The sequence below is a fragment of the Uloborus diversus genome, chromosome 2, assembly GCF_026930045.1.
Source record: "Uloborus diversus isolate 005 chromosome 2, Udiv.v.3.1, whole genome shotgun sequence".
NCBI classification, from domain to species: domain Eukaryota; kingdom Metazoa; phylum Arthropoda; class Arachnida; order Araneae; family Uloboridae; genus Uloborus; species Uloborus diversus.
In genome coordinates, this window is record NC_072732.1 from 191,112,893 (window position 1) to 191,140,761 (window position 27,869).

Sequence of the window (27,869 nt, forward strand, 5' to 3'; positions counted from 1 at the left end):
CGTATATACGTGTCTACCTGAGTATATAAGTGTTCTTATATATACGAGTATAAGCGAGCATATACGTGTATAGTAGGATGTATAGCTGTGTGGATAAAAAATATTTGCAGATACCCATATATGTATTTATTGGCGCATTTATGTGAATACGTCTATGTACATGTCTACACGAGTATATATGCGCATATATATACGCATATACTCGTATATTTAACCCCGTTTACTGTAAAAACAATACATATTGAGTAAAATTAATATTTAATTTGTATCTGCCTTATACCTAAAGATTAAGTGACATTAGAAGAACAATATTCGTTAAGCCTAATATTATGACCACTTTACCCCATCTTACTTAAATTGTTCTAAAAAATTATCTAAAATAGATTCAGCTAACTGCTAATGAGTAAGAGTTCTTGAGAAATGTAGGAAGCTTCCTGTACAGTCAATCTGTTCCTAATTCTAACAAACAAAATTTCCCAAGGATGTTAATATAGGTGTTTAGATTTTTAAATTTTTCATGTTCCCGCAAAATATTTTTTTTTACCAAATAAAATTTTTCCAGTTGTAAAATTTTGTATTAAAAATGTAGTTTCTAACTGCTTTACTGTAAAATAAAAGTTTCACATTCATTCGAATGTTTATTTCCAAGCTATAGCCATTTATTTGACGTATGACCGCTTTACCCCATTGACCACTTTCCCCCACCAGACCCTATTCAAAAAGAAATGCAAACAAAACAAATGTCTTAAATAAATGAGATGAAATATGTATGCAATAAATTTTAAAAATATGGAATTTAAATGTATGTTTGTAAATAGATCTATTTTAAGTTAAGTGAAATAATGTAACACATAGATGCCTACTTTTTATACAGAGTAGTAAAAAAACTTCACACAAAAAAAGTATAGAAAGCTGAATGATTAATGCCAAATACAAACTTTTAATCTTACATTGTTTTAAATTCAATAATTACTTTGCAATAATTTCAAAAAATATTATAATTTATATTATTACTTTTAAGAATTTTGATATGCTCTATCAAAAGGTTTCATCAATCCTTTCAACAATACCTCCAAATTTTAGTAAATTGTAATGCATAATTCCATTTTTATTACTTTTTAAAAACACTTCTCACAATTAAGTTTCATATAAACATCAAAATCCAAATTGAGAGAAGTTCCTCCCCATTCATATTTTTTTTATTGCTTCTCATTTAACTCCTTCAATCATTATTCAACAATTAGAACTCTTAAAATCATAAACAAAATAAAATCTTCATAAAATTTGCAAAGTAATAACAAAATAATAACCATCAAAAAACTGATAAAATAAATAATTGGTACAAAAAAGAAGGAACTGATAAATATAGAAGTCTTAATTTGTAAAAAAAAAATAGCACCATTTTCATTAAACTTCTGACAAATATTTAACACAAAAAAGAATAATAAAAACAATTAATAGCTATGTTTGCTAACATAATTTCTTTGAATTTTGCATAATAAATAAAAGTTATATTAAAGTAAAATATATTTAAATAATTTTCTTCCTTTTAGATATTATAGCAGTTTCAAAGAAAATGTAAAAATATTTTTTAGAGGTAGCAAACAGGAACTAAACCAATAAGTCGTCAAAAGTCATCAATAAGTCCATCTTTTAGAATGATCAAAGAATAAAATTGAAAGCTGAAAGTGACACACATGAAAGGCTTTAAAATCTCAGTCACATAAACAGTCAAAACACAGTACAGAAACGTATTCAAGAGAAATCAAGATGACTAGAAAAATTTAAATAAAGCAGGAATAAATGTCATACAATATGAATTATTTTTATGAATTCAATTAAAACAATACAGAACCCTGGGCCATATTACGGTTGCAAAAGGAACACTACATTGTTTAGACCACTTATACACATCAATTATAAATATTTTTTCAAGTTTTAGTTTTTTTAATGAGAGTAAAATGAATGCTAAAAACATTCCTACATGAAAATCTGAATCAAGTATTTAAATGGGAGCTCACAAAAGGTATTGAAAATATGTTGTGGAGAGGACCATAAAGGATTCATTTTTGACAATGTGAAAGTTGACTGTGCTTTGGCCCTACTCATACTTTTCAAAAGTACAATTCTGAACAAGTTTTCAAAAATTTCAAATTGTACAGTTTATTTATTCAAAGATTGGCATTTTTTTGACTGATTAAAAAATTTCTTTTGACGATCAAAACCTTCTTCACTAGCAACTTTAACTCTGTATAAAAGCGATCTGATATATTACACCTACTTTCTCCACTGAAATATGCATGAATGCTTCAAAAAAGAAAAACAGTTATTTAACTTTTCAGATTAACCATTACCAAAACAACCTACCATAACCCAAACAACTTACAATTTTGACTTGCTATGAAAGTGATCTCCCTCCTCTCCATACATAGAATCCGTTTTTTATCGGTTCTTGACATAATAAAAATTAAATAGAAAACTTAAAATCATATATGGATGCCTCAGTTGCCAAATCGATTAACTCCACTTTTTAAAAAAATCATCATTTCTGCTTTAATAGTGCTTAATCAATGCTTAGCATGTGACTTTATATTAAACATTTGGTTCAGTGCATTTCTGACAATGTGATGGCAGAAAATGCAACACGAGGGTCCATTCACTCCTATGGATAACACTATCTTCTTCATCACTTTTCTCGACTTTTTGTTTTATGGAGTTAATCGATTTGGCAAGTGAAGCATCCATATGTAATTTTTCAGCACTTAAAAATATACAATGAGAATGCAATAGCACCATAGAAAGAAAAAAAATTCGATGACCTGATGAAAAAATAATGATGGAATACTGATTCTACTTTTACTATAATTAATGGTTCATTACGGGAAAAGCTAATTTTCAACTACAAACACCAATGCCAAATTCAATCAGAGGCATAGGTTAAATAGCTCAGTTATTACAGCTAATTTTGTTCTTGAAAAATACTAATTATATATATTATGTAACATTTATATAAAGTAGTTACTGATGTGATATAAATTTCTTTGCAACAATGAATAAAATAGTAGCAAATTTTATCTGTAGAGTAACTATTGTAATATTGAAAAACTATTTAGTAATCAAAAATTAAAGCAAAAATTTTAAGTTCAATTTCCCTATTTTTAAATATAAAGCTTTTTGGTTAAAATTTCAATGCTATATGATTTTTTTTTTTTTTTTTGAAACGGCAATTGTCGAATGGAGGTTCAAAAAAATAATGACGGAAAAAGAATTCCCATACTCACTATGAACATAAAGCTTTAAAAAATAAAACATACGACGGAGGCAAAAAAAGAAAAAAATTACAAACTAAAACTTTCAAATAAAATATTTCATTACCAAAACATGTAAGTGATGCACAAGACAGAGTGTGAATAGAGAAATCCTAAGAAACAAGGATTATAAGGGCTCTTTGAGAGGAGTTTCAACAACAGCCATAAACATACAAAGAACAAACTTCATACATTGTAATATTTGACGATTGTTTTTTAAATATCATGAAATTGTATTTTAACACCATTCATGAGATTCAAATTTCATTACTGTTTTTCTCTAACAATTGGTCTTTTTTATCATTGATAACAGCTTAAAAAATTATTCTATCATACATCCATATGTAACATTTATAATGTACTAATTATTCATAAATTAAGTTTTAGCATACAATTAAAGCCCTCTATAATTTTTATCTAGTAAACATCAGTGGCATATTTTTGAAGAATTATTTTCTACATGAACATCACTATAAACTGCTAATGAACTTACTGAAATTCTGTTCTGAATAATAAACCCATACATTCTTTCCCCTGGTTTCTGATTTGCACTTGGATATTTGATATAAATAATGAAAATTGCTAAGTGGAAATGATAATTAAAATTTAGCAATCATTAGTGAAACTTGATGTTCTATATACATAAAACCATTTTCTTCAGAGTACATAGTGTACTCAATAGATCTTTATATAAAAACAAACACAAAAAATGCAAAATTGTGCTTAGTTACAGAAACACAGTGTCACATCACACAAATGTACTTATTAACATTTTTACAATCCTTTTGGGCCAGCAATAGGAGTCCTGGTGACATTGATAGCCTTTGGTCGACTAGATCTGGAAGAAACCCTTCTAGACACCTGAGAAACACTAACAGAGAGCTGCTTCTGAACACTGGCAATGCTTTCCATTGATCGAAAAGACCTCTGCGTCGAGGTGACAATACTTTTTGGGGATTGCGAAGACTTCCTCGCCGAAGCTTTGTCCTTCGTAGAATCGCTGACCTTTGATATACGAGGTGCGTGTCCGATCGACGGACTAGACGCATTGCTTTTGACGATCCTACCAGGACTTTTGCCTCTGACGGAAGCCCCAGCAAGGTTCTTTATTTGACTAGTAGAAGATGCCTTTTGTAAACGATTGCTGTGGGATTTAGATGATTTGTGATGATCAACATAGGCATGAGTTTTATTTGGGCTATAGGGAGCAACATTTGAAGAGCCAACTTGATGCTGTCTCTGTAGCTTCCTCGATAGCTGTTGCTCCAGCATTTCTGCTTCTTGTAGGCAGTGGCTGACCATTCGAGAGTCGGCATCTATTTCTGCCACGAGGTCTTTACTTTTTGTGTCGGGGGAGGGAGGGGATTTTTTCACTTCTGTACCGTATGTTTTTGCCAAAGGCACAAAAGATTTCCCATGTGCTTTTTTCACAGGAGATCTCTCAGTTTGAATTTTATTGTATTTGTTGTTTTCGTCAGAGTGTGAAATTAAAGGCTGCAAAACGGGCATTTTTTCTATTCTGCGAACGGGAACAGCTGGTTTATTTGTTTCTTGTTCTTGGCTTACGCTATCAAGTTTCTTACGCTCCAGTGATGCAAAGCTTTTTTCTAAAACTTCAGGGGTCTCATTTAAGCCCTTTTCTTGATTTGAACCATCTGAGAAAAGACAAGGAGGGGGAAAAAAAACAAGTTTTATTAACATAGCTGCAATTATATGATGAAATAATGTTACCTCAAGCATTAAGCTCTGTTAACATTTATAGCAAAGAAAAAGTTTATCCACAAAATTAACTTAGCAGCATAAAACTTGAAACACTTTTGCACGGTTATTTGCTATGTTTACTTCATATTATGGCTGATATTAATTTAACTGACAGATAAAGCAACTACCATCAATATGCATGTATCATCAAATGTAGTCAGTTAACAATATCTTGACTTTGGCAGAGAAATGGTGAAATCTCGAAATCAAAAATCAGGAAAACAATGATAAAGTTCCTGACGTGTAAATTCCAAGCAGATACTATCTTCTTAGCAAATTACTATAGTTGGGGCAAACTTAACTTGGCAGCGTCATAATGCTGTGATTACGATTTGTGTAGCTTTCACAATGCTGTCAGATAAGGTTTGCCTTTACTATAGGTGAAAAATAATGTATTCTTACTAATTAGAGTATAAATACTTAATTAGGATGGGAAAATGAATTGAAAACAAAGGCAATTAATTGGTTTTCAGGTATACTATTTAAAAAAACATAAATACATAAACTTACCATGGCTTACCGGGCAAAAAAAAATATTAAAAAACTGCTTTCATTGGAACTGTTTTCTAAGAAAATAAAAACTGTTCAAATGACTTGCATTTCAATGATTAAAAAATATACGTTAAAGTTGTCACACAAAATAAATAAAAACCTTATCTTACTAATGGTTATTAAATGGTGGAAGTCAAAACATCATTTGAGGCAGTGAGAAGCAAAGAGATGTAAATGTACTTTTGAAAGTTTCGACAAAAAACGCTTTAAAAAGTAGGCTTTCATTGAATTTTTTTTTCTAAATCATGCTGTATAGCAGCACCAATCAGAGCTACTAGTACAATCTCTTGCACTAAAACAGAGGAGAAGGATTATAGAGGAGAGATACACTTTGTACTGATTACCTCCAAATTTTAAATTTTTGCACTTACATCCCTTTGCTTCTCACTGTCTCATTTGTAAAAAATACTCACCCTCAGCGGAAAGTAACCCATCTACTTCATCCTTGCTATCGGAAGAAATTTCTTCATTCACCTCGAGACTATCTGGATTGTCGCTGCAGTGGGCTGGACTCCTGCTCCCTTCATTATCGCACAAGGCAAGACCACTCACCAGTTGAGAGTCTCTCCCAATCTGGTACGGTACCGGTGACTGACTCTGATCTTGAGGCAAATCTTGCAGATCTCTCAAACTGTCTTCCTCGTGAGCATCAATATATCCTTTGTTTGACAAGTAACATGGTGAGTTGTGGAGATTTAATGCACTTGACAGGACATCGTAAGAAGTGTCGTGTACAGAACGGTCAATAGAATTGTTTTGTGCCTCTTCTTTGATTGGCGAAACAATTTTTTTAATCATATTTTCTGTTTCTTTACGGATGGGCAACCGATCTTTCTGATCGGAAGCATATTGTGTGTTTGAAGAATGCTTGGGTGAAAATGTAGTTTCTTGTGGATGCTTCTTCAAGTACATACTTTTGCCTTTTTTAGGATAAGTTGACCTTTCCAAGCAACCACTATCCTCAGCTTCACTCTGCTTCTTCAGTTTCTACAAATTAAAAGAGTTGGTTTAGTTGTTGCATGCTGTTAATTTTGAATATTGATATGAGATATGGACATTTAAAATACCTCTCGTGGACCAACAGGTAGAAGTCCAACCTCTCGATGGCAATGGCAAACATTTTCTAGGAATAGTGTTAAGTGCAAACTTTAAGAAACCTTTTACATCAGATTTCAACTGCTCTGGGGATCTCTTATCCCTAATAGAATGACTCCGTACTGGTCATTTCATGAATATGAAGATATCTCTCAAGACAAGACCAGATCCTACCCCATATGCGAACACTGCCCCCTTATCTAATTAACGCCTGTACACGTTTTCAGTTGTCAAGCAATCCTAGTTACGCTTTTAGGTTAGGCTCATCACCAGAAACCATTCCAATCAGCCTTCAGACACCAGAACTCACAAAATCCAACCCCCAATATTTTTGGAAATATTTCGACCTTATTGCACTTCCACAGACGAGGCAACAACAACACAGACATCAAAGCAACTAAGAAAAAACAAGTTCTCAAATCAAAACTGTATTGGCATAGTAAGAAATTTTCCTTTCAACACTTTTTTTTTTGTTTGTTTGCATCAAGTAATATTTTCACACGAATAAGGAGACCACAGTTCCAAAAAAGATGATGCTATAAATACAAGAACTTTAAGCATACAGCCAACGCTCTTTAGAACGTCCCCCTATTACTGCGACCCTTCCGTTATAGCGACCAATACAGGAAGTCCCGTCCTCTATTTCATAGATGCAATGTTATTTTATTGTCCATTACAGCATCCAAACTGAACCCTTCATTCTAATATATTGCCAAAATTAAATTTCTTTCTTTTTTGTTCTCCTGTGGACTAACTATTCTAGAACTAATATTTACATCTTTTTTGTTTTTAAATTTAGAAGATTTCAATTGAAATCAATTACAGGTTGTCCACTAACCTGTAATTGATGGAATGAAGATGAAAGAAAAAAAAAATGATGAAAATCGCACACAAAGAGTAGACATTAGGAATTACATTTTTTGAAAAAAGTCAAGAAAGTGGAAAGCTTCTACAATATCTATGTAATAGAAGAAGATATACTTGGGGAAAAAAATCCATCTAATTTTTAAAACAACTAATTTTCAATGTATTTTGTCTTTAAACGAATTATTTTTAAGTTATATGTGTAATTTATGGATAGAATTTTAGCACAAAATTTAAAATGAGAAAGAAACTAGCAAATATTTTTTAAATATAACTACGTATTTTATTATTTTGTTAGTTTCTTGATGATCTTTTCAGATGAAGCATAAGTTTGAAAAACTATTCCTGCAATAAAAAAAAAGACTAAATGGCATGCAATATGTTATAACAACCTCTCGTTACAGCCACCAATTTTGTTTGGAGGACAGGGGTCGTTATAACGAGCATCGATTGTACTACAAATGTTACTCATTCCATAAAATATGTGTCCTATTTCAATATTTTTATGTTAATTAAAACAAAGTCCCCTTCTTTCAAACTGTTACAATAAAATATACTTTTAAAAAATAATTTGGTATTCAGAAAAGGGGTTAAATGTACTCCCATTAGTCTATTACAGAATCTTACAGAAAATAGCAATAAAATTCCTAATGTCACATTTATGAAGAACAATTTATTTCATCTTACCCTTTGCAAACTGGACAGACGAGGAGGAGGTGCAGTTGGCTTCTCAAATTCAAACACAATAACGGCAGCTAAATGAGGGAAATATAACATTTTACAAAGGTTGGTAATGATAATTTCATAGAAAATTTATGAAGTTCCTAAAATTAAACACAGATGTGTGTAGCAGTTTGCACAAATAACAACTTGTGAAAAATAGCAATTATTTTAAGAAGTAAAACTATTACCCTCCTGCAGAAAGAATTGATGCTAAAGCCAATGTTGAGCAACATCATGCAAAAACTATAGCATTGGGGTTCAAAAAAAAAAAACTTCTTTTGTCCCCCAAATGAAAAAGTGATTTCAGCTTCTGGGTGCTAAACAACGGTCATACTTTATTCGAGAATGCTGCTAGGTATATGGAAGCTCATGACTCTTAAACACTAAAAAAGGGTTTCTTATAACTACAAAACATGTACATTTTTTGCAATTAAAAACTTCAGTGCAAGAAAGGGACCACTAAACACTTTAAACTTTCAAGAATTTTAAAAAAAAGATTTAAAAACATACATTTTAAAAGATTTTGGCAATACACTCAAACTTGTTTTTGTGCAGTAGATAGGAACCGCATAGAAAAAAAAAACACATAAAAAATTCGCTCAAAATTATCCTATTAAACACTCATTTTAAAGATAAGTTAGTCAACTTTGATTAAAATTTTCATTTACAAAAAAAAAGACTGCACGAAAACAGGTTGTATATTTATTATGTCGGAACTAGTCTGTGTGAAATCAATTTCAATGATTCTATTTAACAAAATACAATACTACCAGGGTCTTATTTAAAGAGTCGGTTTTTAAGTTCAAACCCAATCTAAAAATGTTTAAAAGTTTTCTAAAAAAGGCTCTTCATTAAATTTTTCTCAGAAAAGATCACTATTTTTTATTTACTTATTTTTTAACTTCATTTGAAATTGAAATTATTCTTATTGAAGAATACTACAAATTCTGTTAACAACTGGACAAACTGGAAATAAATGCATTGATCATTATATTCTGCTTGGGTTCAATTACACACTTTTGATAAAATGCTGGGTTTAAAAAAAGCATTTTGGTACTAGAAAAAGGGAGAAGAAAGGAAACTTTAATTATCTCTATAAAATATCATCCTTGATTATATGCATGCGTTACTATATAAATTAAAAGAAAAGTCTGATTATTAGAAAGAGAAAAGATTTTAACAGTTGGGATTCAAATAATCGTGCAGCATTAAATAAAGGTAAGATGGGCTTACATAAGGTTTTTTATACAAATGCTCGTAGTATTAGAAACAAGATGGAAGAATTGAAAAGCATAATAATAGACGAGAAGTTGGATATTATTGGAGTTACCGAGACATGGGCTACCGAAAGGGATGATGATTAATTATCTATTGCTGGGTATAATTTGTTTAGACAAGATAGAGTAGGTAAAAGAGGTGGTGGGGTTTTATTTTATGTCAGAGACACTTTAACTTGCAACGAATTGGTAATTAATGATACACCTAATGAGATTGATACGATTTGGCTGGAGTTGATGAGCAATAAGGGCAATAAACTACGTTTAGGGAACATTTATAGGCCACCCAACTTAAGCTAGGGTCAAGATGGACATTTCAAGCAAGGGGTCAGTCATAATGGGAGATTTTAATTTTCCAGGAATTGATTGGAATAATTTTTACCATAGTAATAGCAGAGAAGAGGAATTTTTGAAAGTAATTGGTGACTGTTTTTTAGATCAAATTGTAACTCAGGGTACTCGACAGGACTTGATTTTGGATCTAGTTTTCTGTGATATGGAATGTTCTGTTCAGGGGTTATGTATAGGGGAACACATTGGAGATAGTGACCACAACAGTATTAGGTTTGGGATTAAATTTGATATGCACAAAGTAGAGAATTTTAGGTTTGTGCCCAATTTCAGAAATACTGATTTTGTGGCACTTGCAGAGTTTGAAAGCAGTTTTTTCTTCTGGGTTGGACAGTAGCGATGTGAATCTTCAGTGGGCAGAGTTTAAGGAAAAGCTAGCGAAAACGGTTAGGGATTATGTTTCCTTTAGGAGAAAGGGTGTCAACACTAAAATCTAGCCAATGTGGTTCTCCAGGGAAACTAAAGACGCTCTAAATTACAAGCAAGCTGCTTTTCATAGGTTTAGAGAAACTGGTCACAGTGCAGATAGGCTCCAATATTGTAAGGCAAGGCGTAAATTTAAGTATTTGGTACGGATTCAGAAAAGAGAGTTGGAGCAAAGACTGGCAGATAGCATAAACAGGAATCCCAAGAGGTTTTTTGCATACGCTAATTCGGGGAAAGTTCGAAATAGTCATATTGGGCCACTGGTTGATGAGCACGGAATTTTAATTCAGGACGATAGTGATATTGCTAATGTTCTTAATAACTTTTTTTCCAGTGTTTTTAACGATAACTGTATCTCAACAGTTGACACCAACAAGACACAAGCTATAGTACAGCTTGAAGACTTTGTATTTTCCAGGGATGACAATTTACTTCATTTGAAAAAAATTAAAGAGACTAAGGCTCCGGGACCTGACAATATTTATCCAAAAATTTTAGTTGAATGTGCGGAGGAATTAGCAGATGTAATCGTAAATATTTTCAATGCTTCTTATAACTCAGGGACAGTGCCAGAGGACTGGAAGCTGGCTAACATTACACCACTCTCCATGAAAGGGTCTAAAGGGAGTGCGGGAAATTATAGACCTGAGAGTCTAACTTCGGTGGTTAGCAAAATTTTTGAAACATTGATAAAAATTAAGATAGTAAATTTTCTAGAGACTAATAATCTATTGACTAGTTTTCAGTACGGTTTCAGGAAAGGTAAATCTTGTGCAATTAATTTATTACATTTCTATGATAAAGTTACCATGGCTTTGGACAATAAGAAGCCTGTAGAAGTTGTTTACATTGATTTTCAAAAAGCTTTCGATAAGGTACCGCATGTTGCTCTACTTAGCAAATTAGCAGATATAGGAATAGGAGGGAAAACTTTCATTTGGGTAAAAAACTGGCTGACCGGAAGGAAGGAAACAAAGGGTAGTTGTAAGGGGAAATTATTCTAATTGGAGTGAGGTTTTAAGGGGGGTTCCTCAAGGATCAGTGTTAGGTCCTGTTTCGTTCATTGTTTTTATGAACGATATTCACAAAAATAATTCAGGGAACATGAATTGTTTTGCTGATGATGTCAAAGTTATGGGGACTGTAGAAAATGAAGAACAAGCAAAACAGCTGCAAGAGGATCTAGATCATATTACGGAGTGGGCTGATAAATGGGGTATGGCTGTTAATGTTGGGAAATGTGCTACATTTAGGGCATGGAAATAAGTGTACAAGTTATTATTTGCAAGGTTCAGTCATTAGTCAGGCAGACAAAGTTACTGATCTGGGGGTCTTAATAAGTCAGGATTTAAAGTTTAGCCAACAGTGCAGCATTGCTAGTAACAAGGCCAATAAAATGCTTGGGTTTATCAATAGATCTATTTCAAACAAATCTAAAGAAGTTCTTCTGCCCTTGTATAGAAGTTTGGTAAGACCTCATTTGGAGTATGCTGTTCAGTTTTGGTCTCCTTATAGAAAGACAATAACGTATTGGAAAGGGTTCAAAGGCGGGCTACAAGGCTAATAAATGGACTTTCTCACTTAGACTATGATTCCAGGTTTAGAAGGTTAAAAATGTACAGTCTTGAGCAAAGAAGAGACCGAGGAGACAGGATTCAGTTGTTTAAATTTATTAAAATGAAAGATGTTACGGGGCTGAAGTTTAGCACTGAAAACAGGACAAGGGGTCATTTTTTTAAGCTATTTAAATCTCAGGCTAACATGGATGTTAGGAAAAATTATTATTTTAGCAGGGTAGTGTAACCTTGGAACAGTTTACCAGAAGAGGTGGTAATGAGCAAGGGAGTAGATAGTTTTAAGAAGGCCATTGGTCTTCACTGGGGATTGTAAATTGACTAGGACCAGTCTAGCTGCGCTCAGAGCTTGTTGCTGGTCGTCACTTTTGTATTTGTATTATTATTTTTAGTATGCATTTCGTAAACAAATATTTTGAATTATAAGTACTCCCAAACCTCTTTTGTGAGGTGGATAGGGACAGCATAAGAAAGATTGCATAAAAAAAGTTCGTTTAATCAACAACTTAGTCCATTTCATAAATACTACACTGGAGTTCAAAAATTAAGGACGAGACAGTTTTTTCAATATAATTTTGTACAAAAGCTTTCCAAATCAACACATTTAATACCGTAAGATCCCCAATACGTAAGGACACGTGTAATGTAAGCAACACTTACTAAAAGAGAAATCAGAGGGATAAAAAGAAGATTTTTTGAAAAAGTAGCATGGAGCGCAATGTGACTGAAGGCCGAAACATCCTGTGATGGGTGTCCAGCAAGAAACATCCGGTCTTTAGTAGGGGATATGATCTCCCCCGACTGCTAGGCAGGTTTCACAGCGTCTGCCCATGCTGAGAATGAAGGTGTCAATGAGTTGTTGAGGCATTGCTGCCCATTCGTCTTGCAGCGCCAATTGAAGCTCTCGAATCGTTACTGGTGGTAAGGTACGAGCTGCCAAGCGTCTGCCTAGAAAATCCCATACATGCTCGATGGGATTGAGATCCGGAGATCTTGCCGGCCAATCCATACGCTCAATATCCTCACTCTCTAAGAGCTGTTCGGCAGCTACTGTGCGATGACATGGTGCATTGTCGTCCATGAAAAGGAACTGCGGACCCATAGCGCCTCTAAAAAGACGCACATATGGAAGAAGAATCTCGTTACAATAACGGGTCCCGTTGACTGAACCTGCGTCGAAGATGTGAAGGTCTGTATGACTACCAAGCATGATGCCTCCCCAAACGAGAACACCGCGACCTCCATACCTGTCCCTTTCAATGATGTTCGAGTCATGATTGCGGCTTCCCCGCTCTCTCCAGATGAGTATGCAATGAGAATCACTGCTCAGACCGAATCTGCTCTCATCTGTAAAGAGTACTCGTCCCCATTCATTGTCTCTCCAATTCCGGTGTTCCCGGAACCACAGAGAACGCCTTTTCCTATGGGCAGGCATTAGAGGTACACACCGTATAGGGCGCCGTGCAAAACAGACCACCACCGTGCAGTCTTCTGGCCACTGTAAAACGCGATATCGGTCGTCCATTCGCCTGTGTCGTGTGTCTAGCGATTTCTCCCGCTGTCTGCTGCCTGTTTCTTCTGGCCTATAAGACAATATATAGGACATCTGCGGGTGTGGTTCCTCGTGGACGACCACTACTGAACCCCTTGAAAGCTGTTCCTGTAGTTTGAAATTGTCTCCAAAGTCGTGAAACGATGCTGTGAGCAATTCCGAACTCTGCAGCCACACTTGTCACACTGCGACCTTCCTCCAACTTCCCAATGATTCGACCTCAGGTAAAAGCATCCAGATGTCGTCTAACAGGTTGATTATTCGCCATTTCTCGCTGAGGCAGCAACTCGGTGTGATTTTAACTGCTATACGGCGTGCAATCTCTTTGCCAGAAATACTGATCTTACACCAACAACATGCTTTATACTACTCAGACACTCCCCCATTACGTCTGCCTGCATATCTGCGCATGTGCTACCGTACATCACCTTACTTAATCTTCTGATTGGTCTTTCTGTCCACTCTGCCTCTTCATTCAGCTGATATGCTAATTTTTCGACTTCGTCCTTAATTTTTGCACACCAGTGTATGGTCAATTGAATCCTGATCTGATTGAAATTTTCATATACCGCACAAAAAAAAAAAAACCTCGCAAAAAGACCGCACAAAAAGAGGTTTGGGTGCATGCTATATTAGCTAAAGAAATTAAGAAACAGAACTAATTACCATCCTTAATCCTCTTTTGTACTTGAGGAGAAAGACATGCCCAGCTTTCACAGTGAACCACTTTGTTTGCATTCTGAATCAAGTATCGTTCACAGTGCCGACTAATTTTGTGCAGTAAGTCCACAAAATTCTAGAGGAGAAGTGATACAAAAATAAATACATTGAAAGATTTTCACACTAACACTTTCTATCATATAAAAAATTTAATCAAAGAAAATGCTTTCACTCATTAAACTGCCAAAATAAACTTGCTATGCTTATGTCTAGTTAAATGGAACTGATATTTTTCTAGCTTTAACTGATAGTTTGACTGAAATAGAATGTGTGCCACACATAAATTATTCAGGACAAAAACTCAAGAGAAAGATACTTATGCTACTGACCCTGTGAAAACAGACACAAAATAAAAAATAAAGTAAAAATGATTAACTGCATTATTACTGCGATAACTAACTTTCTGTAAATTAATTAGAAGAAAATAAATAAAATAAGCTTTCAAAAAAACTTGTCTAATTTGAAAAAAAATTTTAAAAAACTGCAAATACAAATGAAGTAGTGAGAAGCAAAGGGTTGTAATTGGGCTTTAAAAAGTATTGAATAAAACAATTTTAAAGTTAAGATCCTACATGGGCTTTCATAGAAATTTTTTTTTTAATCCTGCTGTATAGCAGCACCTACCACGACATAATGCAAAGGACAGGTTCTTCTACTATTTGTACTACTTTTTTTTTAGAATTTTGGTCCTTACATCTCTGCTTCTCACTGCCCCATATAAAGTATTATATAGACAATATACAATTGATATTCTTTTAAGATTAATTTCAAAGTAAAACTGTTCAAAAAGAAAATAAAATAAGGCCCAATTGAATTTTTAAAATACAAATATACCTGAGTAAACTCTCCATATTCTGTGGTTTCATCACTTTCTGTTAATAATAGCAGATTGTTAACAGTTACGTAAGATCTGCATGCTACATCTGGTGTAGTTAATTCAACTGAAGAAATGATGTCATCCTCTAAAGCAGTGATGTTCCAACTCTGACCCTAAAAATTTAAATGTCATTCAAACAACCTCTGATTAGTATTCTTATCATAAAAAAGAACAAAAAGCAGTATTTACGAATCTATTAACTGATGAATTAAATTGAATTTTATATCTGCATTGATTTTTATTCTAGTACACATTATCTGCTAACATCCTACTTATTTTTAATTGAATTTAACCTCTTTAACAAACATCTCTTAACTGTTATGTTAGTTGCAGGTTTTATAATTACTAATAAAATAAATTATAATATTCCTGAAAGTCACATGCAGGGTTTATACTTCATTCAGATGAAAAAATTCCATGACTTTTTCATGACCTCATTTTGGTTCTTTAAAGTACAAAGCACCATTCTTTTGTTAATTCATGTTTCTAAACCAGATATTTATTTTTAAAATGCATTTAGTAGTGAACAAATCTTCGAATTCAAATATACTTGTTTACATTTTCAATGCTTAAGAAATTCAGAAATTCCAGAGCATATTGTTTGATGCCCGACATTGAAGGTAGCAGTGGGTCGCATGGATTAGTTTTGCGGGCCACATGTTGAGCACTTCTGTTTTAGAGTATTAGAATTCCTCTATTTCTGTATTCTATCGCCTGACTAAAGATCTTTATTTTATAAAACCTTTAACAAACTAAGACAAACTCTGATCAACATTATAAAGTTTTTACGAGTGATGGAAACAAACTAGGATACAATTGAATTGGGTTTTTTGAGTGGCGTGGGAAAATCTAGAATGTACAAGTTCGCTACTACAGAATACAAAATATAAGAAGTGTTGAAAATAATGGTAAATTCAAAATGAGTGATGTCCAAGCAGTAAAATCACATTGAAGAAAAAGACGAGCAGCTGCTACAGAAGTGGATACAATGAGATTTCAAAATTCAGATTTGTCTTTGGGATTGTTCAAAATTCCAGTTTTAATGGCTTTTATATAAGCAATACTGTTATATCATTCTAGATTTCTAATGCTCTTTTAGCTACTGTTGCTTCCTCATTGACTAAGACAGTTTTGAATGACTTTAAATACATTTCCATGACATTGAATGAAAATTTCAATTTTCCATGACTTTTCCAGGTCTGAAAAATTTGCCTATTTTTTTTCCCATGACTTTCCAGAATTTCCATGACCCGCACAAACCCTGCACATTTTTATGAGCAATAATATTTGAAGAATTCTTGAATAACACACTCCCTTTGAGCATTTTAGAAACTTCAAATGGCTTCACAGTAAAATTATGATTTTTTTTTAAGTGTACTAAATATGGCATGATATGACATGATGTATAACAAATGAATAAAAAAAAATTTCAAAAATAAAAATTCAAATCATGATGCTATTTTTGATTGAATCATGCTCTTGATGCATAAATATTCATTCAAAATAGTTTTATTACTAAAAATTAAACTACTTAGACTTACTTTTCCCAAGGCAATAAATGTTTCAGAATTCAAAATCTTATTGAAGTTCTTCGCCATAAAATGAATACAGTCCTGCAGGAGTTTTGTCACCATACCAAAAATGGGTTCTGTCCATTTCAATTGTGGCAAGGTATTCATAAGTCTATCACAATTTAAAGTCATATCTATCACAGTATCAATCGCCTGTAAGGGAGAAATTGTTTTTACATTTTACATTCTCCAAAATAATAATAATCACACAAAGAATTCCCTATTATTTAACAGTCATAGCCATTTTCTTTCTTATATGTGTGTTAATTTATTCAAGAAATAGATAAAAATATTTTATTTATCAATCTTGATAAAATTCATACATTAAATGTGTGACACAACCAAGGGCGAAATAAAGTGCAAACAAGTACAACATCAGATGCAGATGAGTTGAATCAAGTTTTAGAAAATGTGACTCAAATTTGGAATAATAACTGAATTTCACTCCTGTCAGTGTGCAGTCGATTTCGCCACCACTATAAGTTTTACTATTTACATCTTGTTCTACAACATTGCAGGCTTCCGAAACAGAATTTTGCTCAAGTTTTCATTGATGAAAATTTTATACATTCTGCTTCTAAAATAAAGACAGATCAAAAATCAAAATTTCTTAAGATAAAAACTTTTTTTTATTTTACCTTCAAAGATGTAAAATATTAGACCAAGAATAATGTAAGAAATACCTTAATCAATATTCTTGAAGCTGCCTTTCATGCATATGTCACAAATGACTTTTACGCGTCCCCCTCCATACTAAGTCCCCTAACATTTTAAAATCGCAGGTCCCCTTCAGCTTGGGCCCAGGCCAAATGATGTTCTCCTCCACCCCTGTACACGCCCCTGTATTCATCAGCAGATCTAGAAAGCTAATCAATATATTTCTGTATACTTTCTTTTGTTTCATTTCTATCTGGATAAGTTTTGTCCCATTTGTAAGCTTACAAATAACCATAAGTCAAGTATACTAAGACACATTATTGTATTTATTTAAAGAGCGGCATAGATACTTCAGATATAATGTTATAATCCTAACAATTATTTTGACCAATATAGCCATATTATATTGGTTTTTGAGTTAAAAACACAACAAATAAATTATTATTATTCTATCTCGGTCATTTTTTAATTTTACTTTTTATGGCTTTTTTTTTTAACAAACATAAAAATATAACAAATCTCAATACTTTCACAATGTGATAATTGGTACTCAATCAAACCAATTAAGATCTCCCCCCCCCCTTTCCAAAAAGACACATGAAAAATATTTTGTGTAGTTCTGTTCATTCCTAAGGGGCCTTGAGAAATGCTTTGCAAATGGTCCCCAAACTTGTAAATATGTCACTGCATCTGAATAACAGTAATTGATATTTGTACCAACTGTTCTTCTGAGCAGGCTTCACCTGAACACATTCTCGCATGTCTGGGGCTCACCAAACTGGATTTAGCTGGCGACCCTTTAGGGTGTACAATGTCATGGACCTGGTCCAATGGTGGCATGCAACAACAACAGTAATTGTAATTGAAATAAAATAGCAATTCAGACTGCAGGACAAATAGTTTCCGAAAAAGGTTCTATTTGCAGGCTAAAGTGTCATGCTTTTTTCTTTTTTTCAATGTTTGATGAAACACAGAAAATGCACATAAGCTCGATTGCTCAATCTTTACAAGCAAAAAGAGCAAATATTCAACTTTATAAAAAGTAAAAAAGCAATAAAATGATGTTGTAATAAAGAAGAAAGCATACCAAATTATGAGTAGTAACATTGTAACACAAGTCCCTAAGTTCTTCCGACAGAGCAGCAAATGATTTGTTTGGCCACGTTCGAGTGAAATATTTTCCAAGCCAGTAAATGCATTTATCTCGCAGTTCATTTAACCCACAGACTGCAGCAAGCGGTAAACATTCCACAACTCCTTGAACACATTGCAAACAAGGCTGAAAAAAGAATGAAGCAATGAAATTACATTTAAACAAAATTTATTAAATTTACACACTTTGTATGTATGAAACTTTTTTTCTTTTTGTAGGTAATTGATTCAGAGATATCATTTTTAATCTGTCAAAGCAAAAATTTTAATAACTGTTGGGGCATTATATTTAAAAAATTAATGTGGAATTTCGAAAATAGAAGCTTTTTAGTAATAGATTTACTCTTAGTTCATACAACTTGTGAATGACATAACATTGATAATATAAAGTTCTCTGCTCAACTACAAATCTACGTTGGAGTTCACCTCATTTCTTTGTGAATGTTAACTATATTCAATAGTTTAAATAAATAATTATTATACATTTACATTCCTAATAAATATTTTATTGCAGAAATTTTAATTATTTTTCCTATGAGGTAAATGAATAACAACATTGAATACTTGAAGAATGTTGTTAAGTGTCATATAAGATACAGTAAGCTAACCATATATGTACAAAATCAAGACTTATTATAAAAAAAAAAATTGTTTCATAAATAATTGTCATGAATAGAAATACATATGAAACTTGCAAAAATTATCACATTTTAAGTGCACAAAATAATAAATCAATTTGCTACAGTATAACAAACAAAAGTTCCAGCTTTCCAAGATTGTAAATGCACTCTAAGAGCAACAAAATATTTATAAAATCAATACATTTCATCAACATCTGTAGTAATAAACTAACTTATCTATTTTTTTTTTTTTTAATTGAGACGGGACTTATCCAAGCTCAACCTTTCAAGCACTAAATGTTGTAATTTACAGCTTTCTTCACATATCACTGAATTGCTCAATGTTATTCGAATTAATATGAAGTATCAATATGATTTACATTTTTGTGGCTTTTTTTCTAAATGATGCAAAAATCAATAACTTTTGAAAAAAAAATTATAATAGTGTATGTGATCTAACTTACGATAAATGATGATGTAACAACAGTGAAGTAAATATTCAAAATAGAAAAGAATCCCCCACCCCTCTTTGAACTGTAAGTAGTTGTAAGTCATGCCTGTCATTGGGGTGGGGAGAGGGGGGGGCAATTAACACACCTGGCTTTGAAAAATCAAAGCATTTCAATTGTGTGGCCATGGTTTCAGTTGTTTTTTGATATAATAAGCATTGAGTCCATCCCCCCGGAAAATTTTGAAATTACAGGCCTGATATCAGAGTTCTTATTAATTTAGAGATTGAAAAAGTCAAGAGTAAAATAATGTCAACAACTTCAATATCATTTCAGAAATAAAAGATAATGTATCATACATACCCTGTGAAAAAAGTGGCAAAAATGCATTTTTAAATGGAAGACTATGACATCAGTCAAGGTTTCTAAATTTAGCATGTCAGCCAGTAGTGCTAATTCAGAAATATTGCAATCCTTGGGAATATTCATAGCTCCACTATAGATATGGCAAAGTGCAAAGTGTACAGCACAGTGGCTAAATCTACAATGAAGTAAAAACACATTTAAAGAATGAATGAATTACAACTGCAACATAGCACAAGAACAAACTATACAATTACCCTTCCAAGCTAATGGTGCTAGAGTTTTTGTCAGGGTTACTTCTTCTCAGAAGATTTGCAAAGTATTTACATCTTGAGGCCAAAATACATCTATAATGAGAAGAAAAAAATTTGAAAACATTCACAGAATAAAAACTTTTGATTTTTGCATAAAGCTAAATTTACATAAAAGGGTGGATATATAGCTTTAAAATGCTTTGATTTCACTAACAGATATGAAGACACAACAAAATATAATTAGCAACAAATGGAAAAAATATTAAGGCACAATATATCTCAATGGCACAAATAAGATACTAAAGAAACAAATAATATTAACTAGCAGCAAAAATACTTTGAAATTAAAAGATTTAAATTTAGTTTTCATGCAAAAAAAAAAATGTTTCTGGTGGGGGCAACATTTGTATTTAAAAAACTCTTTGATCTTCAAATAAGACAAGATGGTTTCATTATCCTTTACAAACATTTTTCACTTATTTCTCAAAAAAGATTTGCTCTTTTCTTTTATATGTTTTAGAAAATTAAAATGGAAACATTCTTTTAAAAAAGTGATTGAGGAGTTTAATGAAAGCATTAAGTGTAGAGGAAATTAGGCAAATTTGTTTAAAGTTATATTGAATATAGCTTGCAACAAGAAATGGAAACGAATTTCTTGTACCTAACTTTTAAGTGAAGTAAAGTTTAAAACCAGAACATTCACAGAAATTTCATTGTTGAATTTAACTTGAACAATATTCAACTTCTAAAGGCTGAACAGTATGCAATATTTAAAAAATACTTTTTTTAAATTTAATTTTAATTTCTTTAAGTGGAATTAATTAAAATATTTTGTGGATGTGAGTAGATGAAACCCATTTCTGGCAGGTATGCAGCAAATGCACTGCATGCAGTTGACAAAAATTTTGGACACAATAGGAAGTCTGTGATACAGTCAAACCTGTCTAAAATGATGCTATGGGGACCGAGAAAAGATATCGTTATAGAGAGATTATCGTTGTAGACAGTTTGAAAGAAAAAATTCCGAAATCAAAAAATATAGTTTTACAGCCTTAAATAGAATTTAAAATGAAAGTTTTTTGAAGTAAAAGGTAGTACTATGTATCAAAAATCTAGTTTATTTCGTATGAAATTTACATTTTTTTCTTTTTTATTTAAAGCGTTAAAAAATTAACACTTTTTTTTAAGTGTTAATTTTTATAATACTTTTTCTATGCAAATCACGTCAAAAACGCATTTTGCTTAAAACATGGTTTTTCCAAATCACGTGGAATCTATTCTCTGCAAATAAAATGACACTGACGGAAAAAAAACAAAAAAAATTCCCACGTTCCTAGTTGTACGCTCACACACATTTCCAAAAGAAATAAAACATTTGTACACATTTGAATTTGACCCTTCAGCTACAAAATGGTAGACTAACATTGGAAGAATCCGTTCTTTTTTTGTCTCACATTCCAGACATTATGGAGTTGTTTTTTGAGACAGAAGAAAAACAATCAGGCTCATCAGTGAGCTTATTAGAGAGAAAAAAAATATCGTTGTAGACAAGTTTTGTTAGAAAATGATTATCATTATATACAGGTTTAAAATGCATCGAGTAAATAGGAAATTCGTGGGGACCAAATGGAAGTATCTTTGTAGGCAGGTCGTTTAGACAGTATCGTTATACACAGGTTTTACTGTACACAGCAATTTTTATACATTTTAAAATTTATGTGGGTACATAGGAAACCTTGCACAGCATACAACAGCTTGATCCTCAGAAGAGGTTATGAAAGCAGCTGATGTGCATTTTTAACAGCAGTGATCACATTAACAGATATTTCAAACTTGATTCTATAAAAGCATTTTTTGTTATCCCGAGAGAATCAACAATTAGCATATTACTTCTAAATAATAATTAAAAATAAAGGTTAAGAAAAATAATTAGCAATAATATAAAATTTCAAAATTTAGCATGTGTGGAAAAAAATTCAATATATATCAAATCATACTGATGCATGAGAATTGAATTAAAAATCCAAAAATACCTATGAGCCTTGATTTCTTTCCCGTCCACTTCAACTACTATATCAGTATCAATTTCTTCAAGAAACATACGTAACAAATCTTCTCCAAGTTTAGAACATGCTTCCAACAATTGATAATTAATAGTAGAGTTTTGACTAGTGAATTCTCCTTGTTTCTTATGAGTCTCTCGCCAATGTCTTTCCAGACTTGCGATACCTCCCAATGAAGAACTAACATCTGACACTTCAGAATAAATAGTTTCTGAATCATCCTCAAAATCACAAGAAACAGAGAAAGACAATGATGAATGTGCCATTTTGTCTTTTATCACATCATGGGCAATGTGTCTGTCAGATGATGAATCCCCTCCACTCGCGGTCATCCCTGAAGATCCAGACCTGCTAACAGAATCAGTTTTTTTGTCTTTAAAATCACTTAATTCTGATGGTTCTTCAGAGCCAAGTTTTAAGCTTTCACTAGAACTTTTCACATCATCGACTTTTTCTATTGCTTTTGCATTTGGCATTGATTCAGGTTTGATTTCAACAGGTGGAGATTTAGTAAGTTTAGAAGTTTCTTCTATAAGAGATTTGGGGAATTTCAAAGCATCAATATCCTCTGGTTTTGTAGAAGCTTTAACAATTATTGGAGGGGGAGCAGACTTTGGAACATCATTTGACTGTGGTTTTCTTCTTAAGATTGGACTCATAGGAAGTAAGCCATGTTCATCACTAGCTGAGCCATATTTAGACTTTCCCATGTCTCCAGTGGACTTCCATTTCAATCTATCAAAACTATCTAACTTTTCATCATTATCGATTTTCCCCAAATTTGAGCAGCTCCCTGATGATTCTTCATTCCTAAAGTTATGTAGCAGTTTCACAGTATGATTTAAAATTTTCATGTCATTCACCTGACAATTTTTTGAATCATTCCATATTTTACCATCAACGGAATTGCAAAAGTTTGGAGAAATCTTCTTCACATACAGGTTATCGTAATACATGCCATCTGAATATCTATGTGCACTACGTGCCTTTCGAACAAAAGTGGGGGTTCTGCTTTGTGGGGGTTCATCATGGCCAATAACAGATTGATAATCCAAAGATGACACAGACCTACTTTCATTGTTCTTTGTTAATGCGAAAAATTTCAGGTTAGGGTCAGTCCTCTCTTGAACTATTTCTGCCAATGAGGAATCTGAAAGTTTCCTTCTCTGATTGCTCGCTTGATATTCTCTAGTAATCTTCATTATTTCTTGCACTGTTTTTGAATCTACCTCTCCACTTAAATCCAATTCAGTATTATCACTATCTACATCATGCGTATCACTACCTTGATTACTTGCCTCGTGTAAATTGACAAACATTGCAACTGCACTCTGTTCCTGCTTTTTCGAAATCTCTTCAAAATTACTTCTGTTTTGGTTCCCATGCGATTCATCCTTAAGTGCATCTAAGTCGACATACATATAACAAGACTGTGGTCGGGACTTGGCTTGATGTCTATCTTTACCATTCACCACAAATTCCTCTCGATACGCATCTAAATGAGATGTTGATTGCGCCTTAGTTAAAGGCTCCTTAGAAGAATAGTTGTTTGTGGCTTCAAGCTCAGTTAAAAATTCATCATAAGAAGTATTCATGTATGACAATTTTTTCCTGACACTCATATTGCTCCTAGGATTTCTAGCATCAATATACATATACGTATGTGAAGGGCTTAACTTCTTTTCTGCTCTAGAATTAGGTGAAGGAGGAGGTAGGCTATTCATGTCGATGTAAAAAGGAAACATGGAGCCAGATAAATGTTTCGTTTTCTCCAAGTTCGAAGAATTTAGTTCACTCATGTGAGCACTTGTCACTGGTGGGCTGTCTTCAGATGACAGAATCAGAGAAGAAGATATCGAATTGGATATTCCAGTGTCGGAAATGACACTGAAAGTGCTGTGGGACAGAAAGCCAGAGTCGGTCATACTACCATCGAAACGCCGGATGTGCAAACCGGACGAGGAATCAGATTCATGACCACTGCTATATTGCATTTCCTTAGGAAACCCATGCTTAAAGAGGCTGGATTTGGGAGATGGGGTATGATCATGCAAGAAGAATCCTGTACTATCCAGTTTTCTAATAGATAATCCATCATGTTCTTTCTCCACGCTGGTCTCTTTGGATTTGCCATTGAGCTGAGCTTCACTCCTGAAGCACCATTTGGTAGTGTCATCAATAGCATCCTCTAATGGCCCCTGAGTTTCTAAATCGAAAGTATTACTCCTTACCATGCTCCCAACATTTGAAAAATTATCAGGTTCAGATTCCTGATCAGAGATTGCGCCATCATTCCTAGAAGAATATCCTGACAGGCTTTCATTTCCTTGAAATGCAATTTTATACCCCTCAATGCTTCTGTCATACCTCTCATTGCAATCTTCTTCTGTTGAAGTATCAAGTTGCCTGTTATCAGTTTGTCTCTCTTTTTTAACAACACTTTTGACAGTAAAAGTCGAGCCGTTGTAGGCATCATTTTGAGAAATGGTTGCCTTTTCCACCTTGTTGCTTCTTTTCGAGCGGTTTTGAGCAGATCTAAACATGTCGGAAACATCTACCTTATTTTCGGGCGATACCGGACTTGTTTTAGGAGTAACGAAAGTGTCAGTGCAAGTTGAGTTCACAGATTCCTTTTCAAACTCATCCACATCAACAATATGTTTATTCACTGGTCCCTTATTCTGACATGACAACTCAATATACTTCTTGCTAAGGCGAAGGGCTTCACACTCATGTTTTCTAATATCATCATCAGAGTATACATTCCTGTAAAGAAACAGAGAACAGTACAGTTTTATTCCCAATGAAGCACTTTCTAACAGATGATAAATAAGAGATTCAAAACAATATGCAATAGGAAATAAGAATGAAGTACCTCATGTAAAAAGGAGGGGGGGGGACAGAATATAACTATCCATGCAGTAAAATCTAGATAGTAAACGGAGTACAATGAAAGTAACCTTCTATAACAAAGCTGTTCTTCCTCCAAAAGGAAAATAGCAGCTCTTGTACAAGTCTCTTAAATGTCATTAAAGTGTGATATCCTGTTCCTGAATATAATTCACCTCTACTTACTCAATTTATAGATTACCTTAAAAAGGTAAGGACACAATAGTAACTAAAAAACTTTATAAACAACATGATGAACTAAGTAAAGTTACAAATTGCTTGAGCTAAAGCTGAGTTTTTAGTTCAATAAGACACTTACTTCAACTTCTTAAAAATGCATCAGAGAATAAAATGGAAATTTAAATGATGTTATTTACGAAAATATTAGAACTGCTTTAACTGTCTAAGATTTTCAATATCAGAAGCACCCAAAATCACAGTTCATAAATTCAAAAAGATAATATTTCCAAAATAATTCTTGAATATTATATATAACTAGCTGCTCTGCCTGGCATTTCAAGATGTACCTCCAAAATAAAGGTTGTGTCAAGTGATGAATGCTCAACAATCAAGCTTAAATAAAAAGAAAGAACACGGTACCATCCATCAATGTGTGGAAAAGGGCAATTTTATGAATTCAAATTTAAATTTATACCTCTTCGGATTCTTTTAAAATTAAAATAACAAACAAATTATACATGTGAATTCCTGAGCATCAAGGTGCCAAATTTGACAAAGATCTGACATTAACTGTGATCTTGTAAAAAGAACATACACACACTCACATATATTCATTTATATACATATTTTGATTATTCATTACCATTTACTGTTAAGGACATTGGCTGCAAAGTAAAATAATAACTGCTACAACGAAACACAGACTCAATTTAAGCAAAATATGGAAATAGTAAGTGATACACACCCTAAAAACTGCTGCAGCTCTGATTCGCCAAGAAATGAATTGTAGGATTCAACACCAAGATGAGTCTCTTTGTGTTCGATGAGATGGTCATAAAAAGCAGGAGTACGAACTTTCAAAATGGATTTATGGGCATGATGAAGTTGTGGAAGATTAGGATGCAGGCACTGGGTTGAAAACTTGTTTTCATTCACAGAGTGTTTGCCAGAGTCAACACCAATTAAAGTGTCAGCAAAAAGCTTGTTCTTGAGCATACTGAAAGAGAAAAAGTACATTTGAAAATTACTGCTAATATACTTTTTATTTGATAGAATTCATTTTTGGTATGAATATCAATCTTAATGGGGTGATGATTAGTATAACAATGCATGCATAATAGTTTCATAAATAAGTCACTGGCTCTGTTTCGTGCAATGATAAAAGGCAACTCTTAGTACAAAAGTCTCCTTAATTATTAAGTTAGGTACAAAGATCCCCTTACTACATCTTATGGCTTATTTTTTTTTCTTTTGTTTTTTAAATCTTTAGTTTTGGTTTGGATTTTTTATTCTCCTTTTGTTAACACCCTGCACACTTATAACTAAACAATTCATCATTTCAGGTGCTAACATTGAAAGATGAAAATGAGGAAGATTTTACATAAATGAATTTAGCAAGAAAAAATTATGTGTAAAATGGATTTTTTAAATAATGGGATTTTTTGAATTGACCCTGTACAGGATCAGGAATTAGGCACTCGGAAAATGGACAGAACTCAAATTTCAAAATGGAATTCCCTATTTTTATTAATTTGAAGTTTTTTAAAAATAAACCTATAACTTTTAGGTTTGAAAAAAAAAGTTCTAAAAGAAGCATAAGTTTCATTTTCTATCGTAAGGTATGAACATTTCTTACAGCAGGTAAAAAGTTAAAAGTTAACAGAAAAATCTGGAACATTTTACTGCATTTTTCTGAAAATAAAAGTTTTAAAAAGATGAAAAATGAAATAAACATATTCTAAAAATTAACAGACATAAACAATTTTCCTACTCACGTATAAAAACCAAGGCCGGATTTAGGGGAGGGCAGGCGAGGCTACTGCCCCGGGGCCTCAACAACAAAAATGTTTTACAAAATATCCTAACTTTCACAGGTCAAAAATATCGATATATACATATATATCAAAATATTTGGATATAAATCAAAGTATTGGATATTTTTGAAAATATGATGATCTTTTCGAACCCTTATTATGTGCCTCTACTCCCTTCGATACCCTGGCGCCTCCACACTTCCAAATCCAGCCCTGATAAAAATGTTTCTTTTTTTTTTATAGCGAATGTTTTGTGATGCAGGGATTGTTCCTGCACTTCTCATCATTGAAAAATCCCTTTTGAGAGGAAATTTGGTAATTTGATTGAAATTCGTTAGATATTTACTTCATTAGGAAGTTTGGAAGAAGAATCAAAATTCAGAAGTTTCCCGAAGAATCGAGAGATAAGTTCTTTTGACAAAGGAAAATAAATACATACTGCAGCATATGCTCTTGAAGTTGGCTTTGCAGGGTAGATCTAAGCTTCTCTCTCTCCTTGGCACACTTAATGAGGAATGCAGCACTTGGATGCGTGGGTCCCCATGCTCTACTTCTTGTGCTGGCCATTGGAGCATATTTCTTTTGACCCTTTGCAGATCACCCGCTGAGATTGCCTGGTGGTAGAGTTTTACACATTATTATCAAAAACAACCATTTTTTATTCTGTAGGCATGAGAATGCAATAAGTACAAAAAATCTAAGAATACAACACTCAAAGTTTTGAAAAAAAGCTAAGGGGTTTTTTTTTGGGGGGGGGGGAGGGTGCTGTATAAAAAA

At 33.0% G+C, this 27,869-nt stretch overlaps 1 protein-coding gene across 1 annotated transcript; it reads right to left on the bottom strand.

Annotated features, from left to right (window-relative positions):
- Positions 1-4,082: 4,082 nt before the first annotated feature.
- LOC129216730 (uncharacterized) lies at positions 4,083-27,659 on the bottom strand. The gene is made up of 12 exons (XM_054850946.1): positions 27,532-27,659; positions 26,024-26,275; positions 22,180-24,975; positions 20,150-20,239; positions 19,893-20,070; positions 18,396-18,587; positions 16,622-16,804; positions 15,038-15,193; positions 14,150-14,279; positions 8,268-8,335; positions 6,035-6,608; positions 4,083-4,963 (listed from the first exon to the last, which is right to left on the bottom strand). Exons 1-12 carry the CDS (start codon positions 27,657-27,659, stop codon positions 4,083-4,085), a joined length of 5,628 nt encoding a protein of 1,875 aa, XP_054706921.1.
- Between the last annotated feature and the right edge of the window lie 210 nt (positions 27,660-27,869).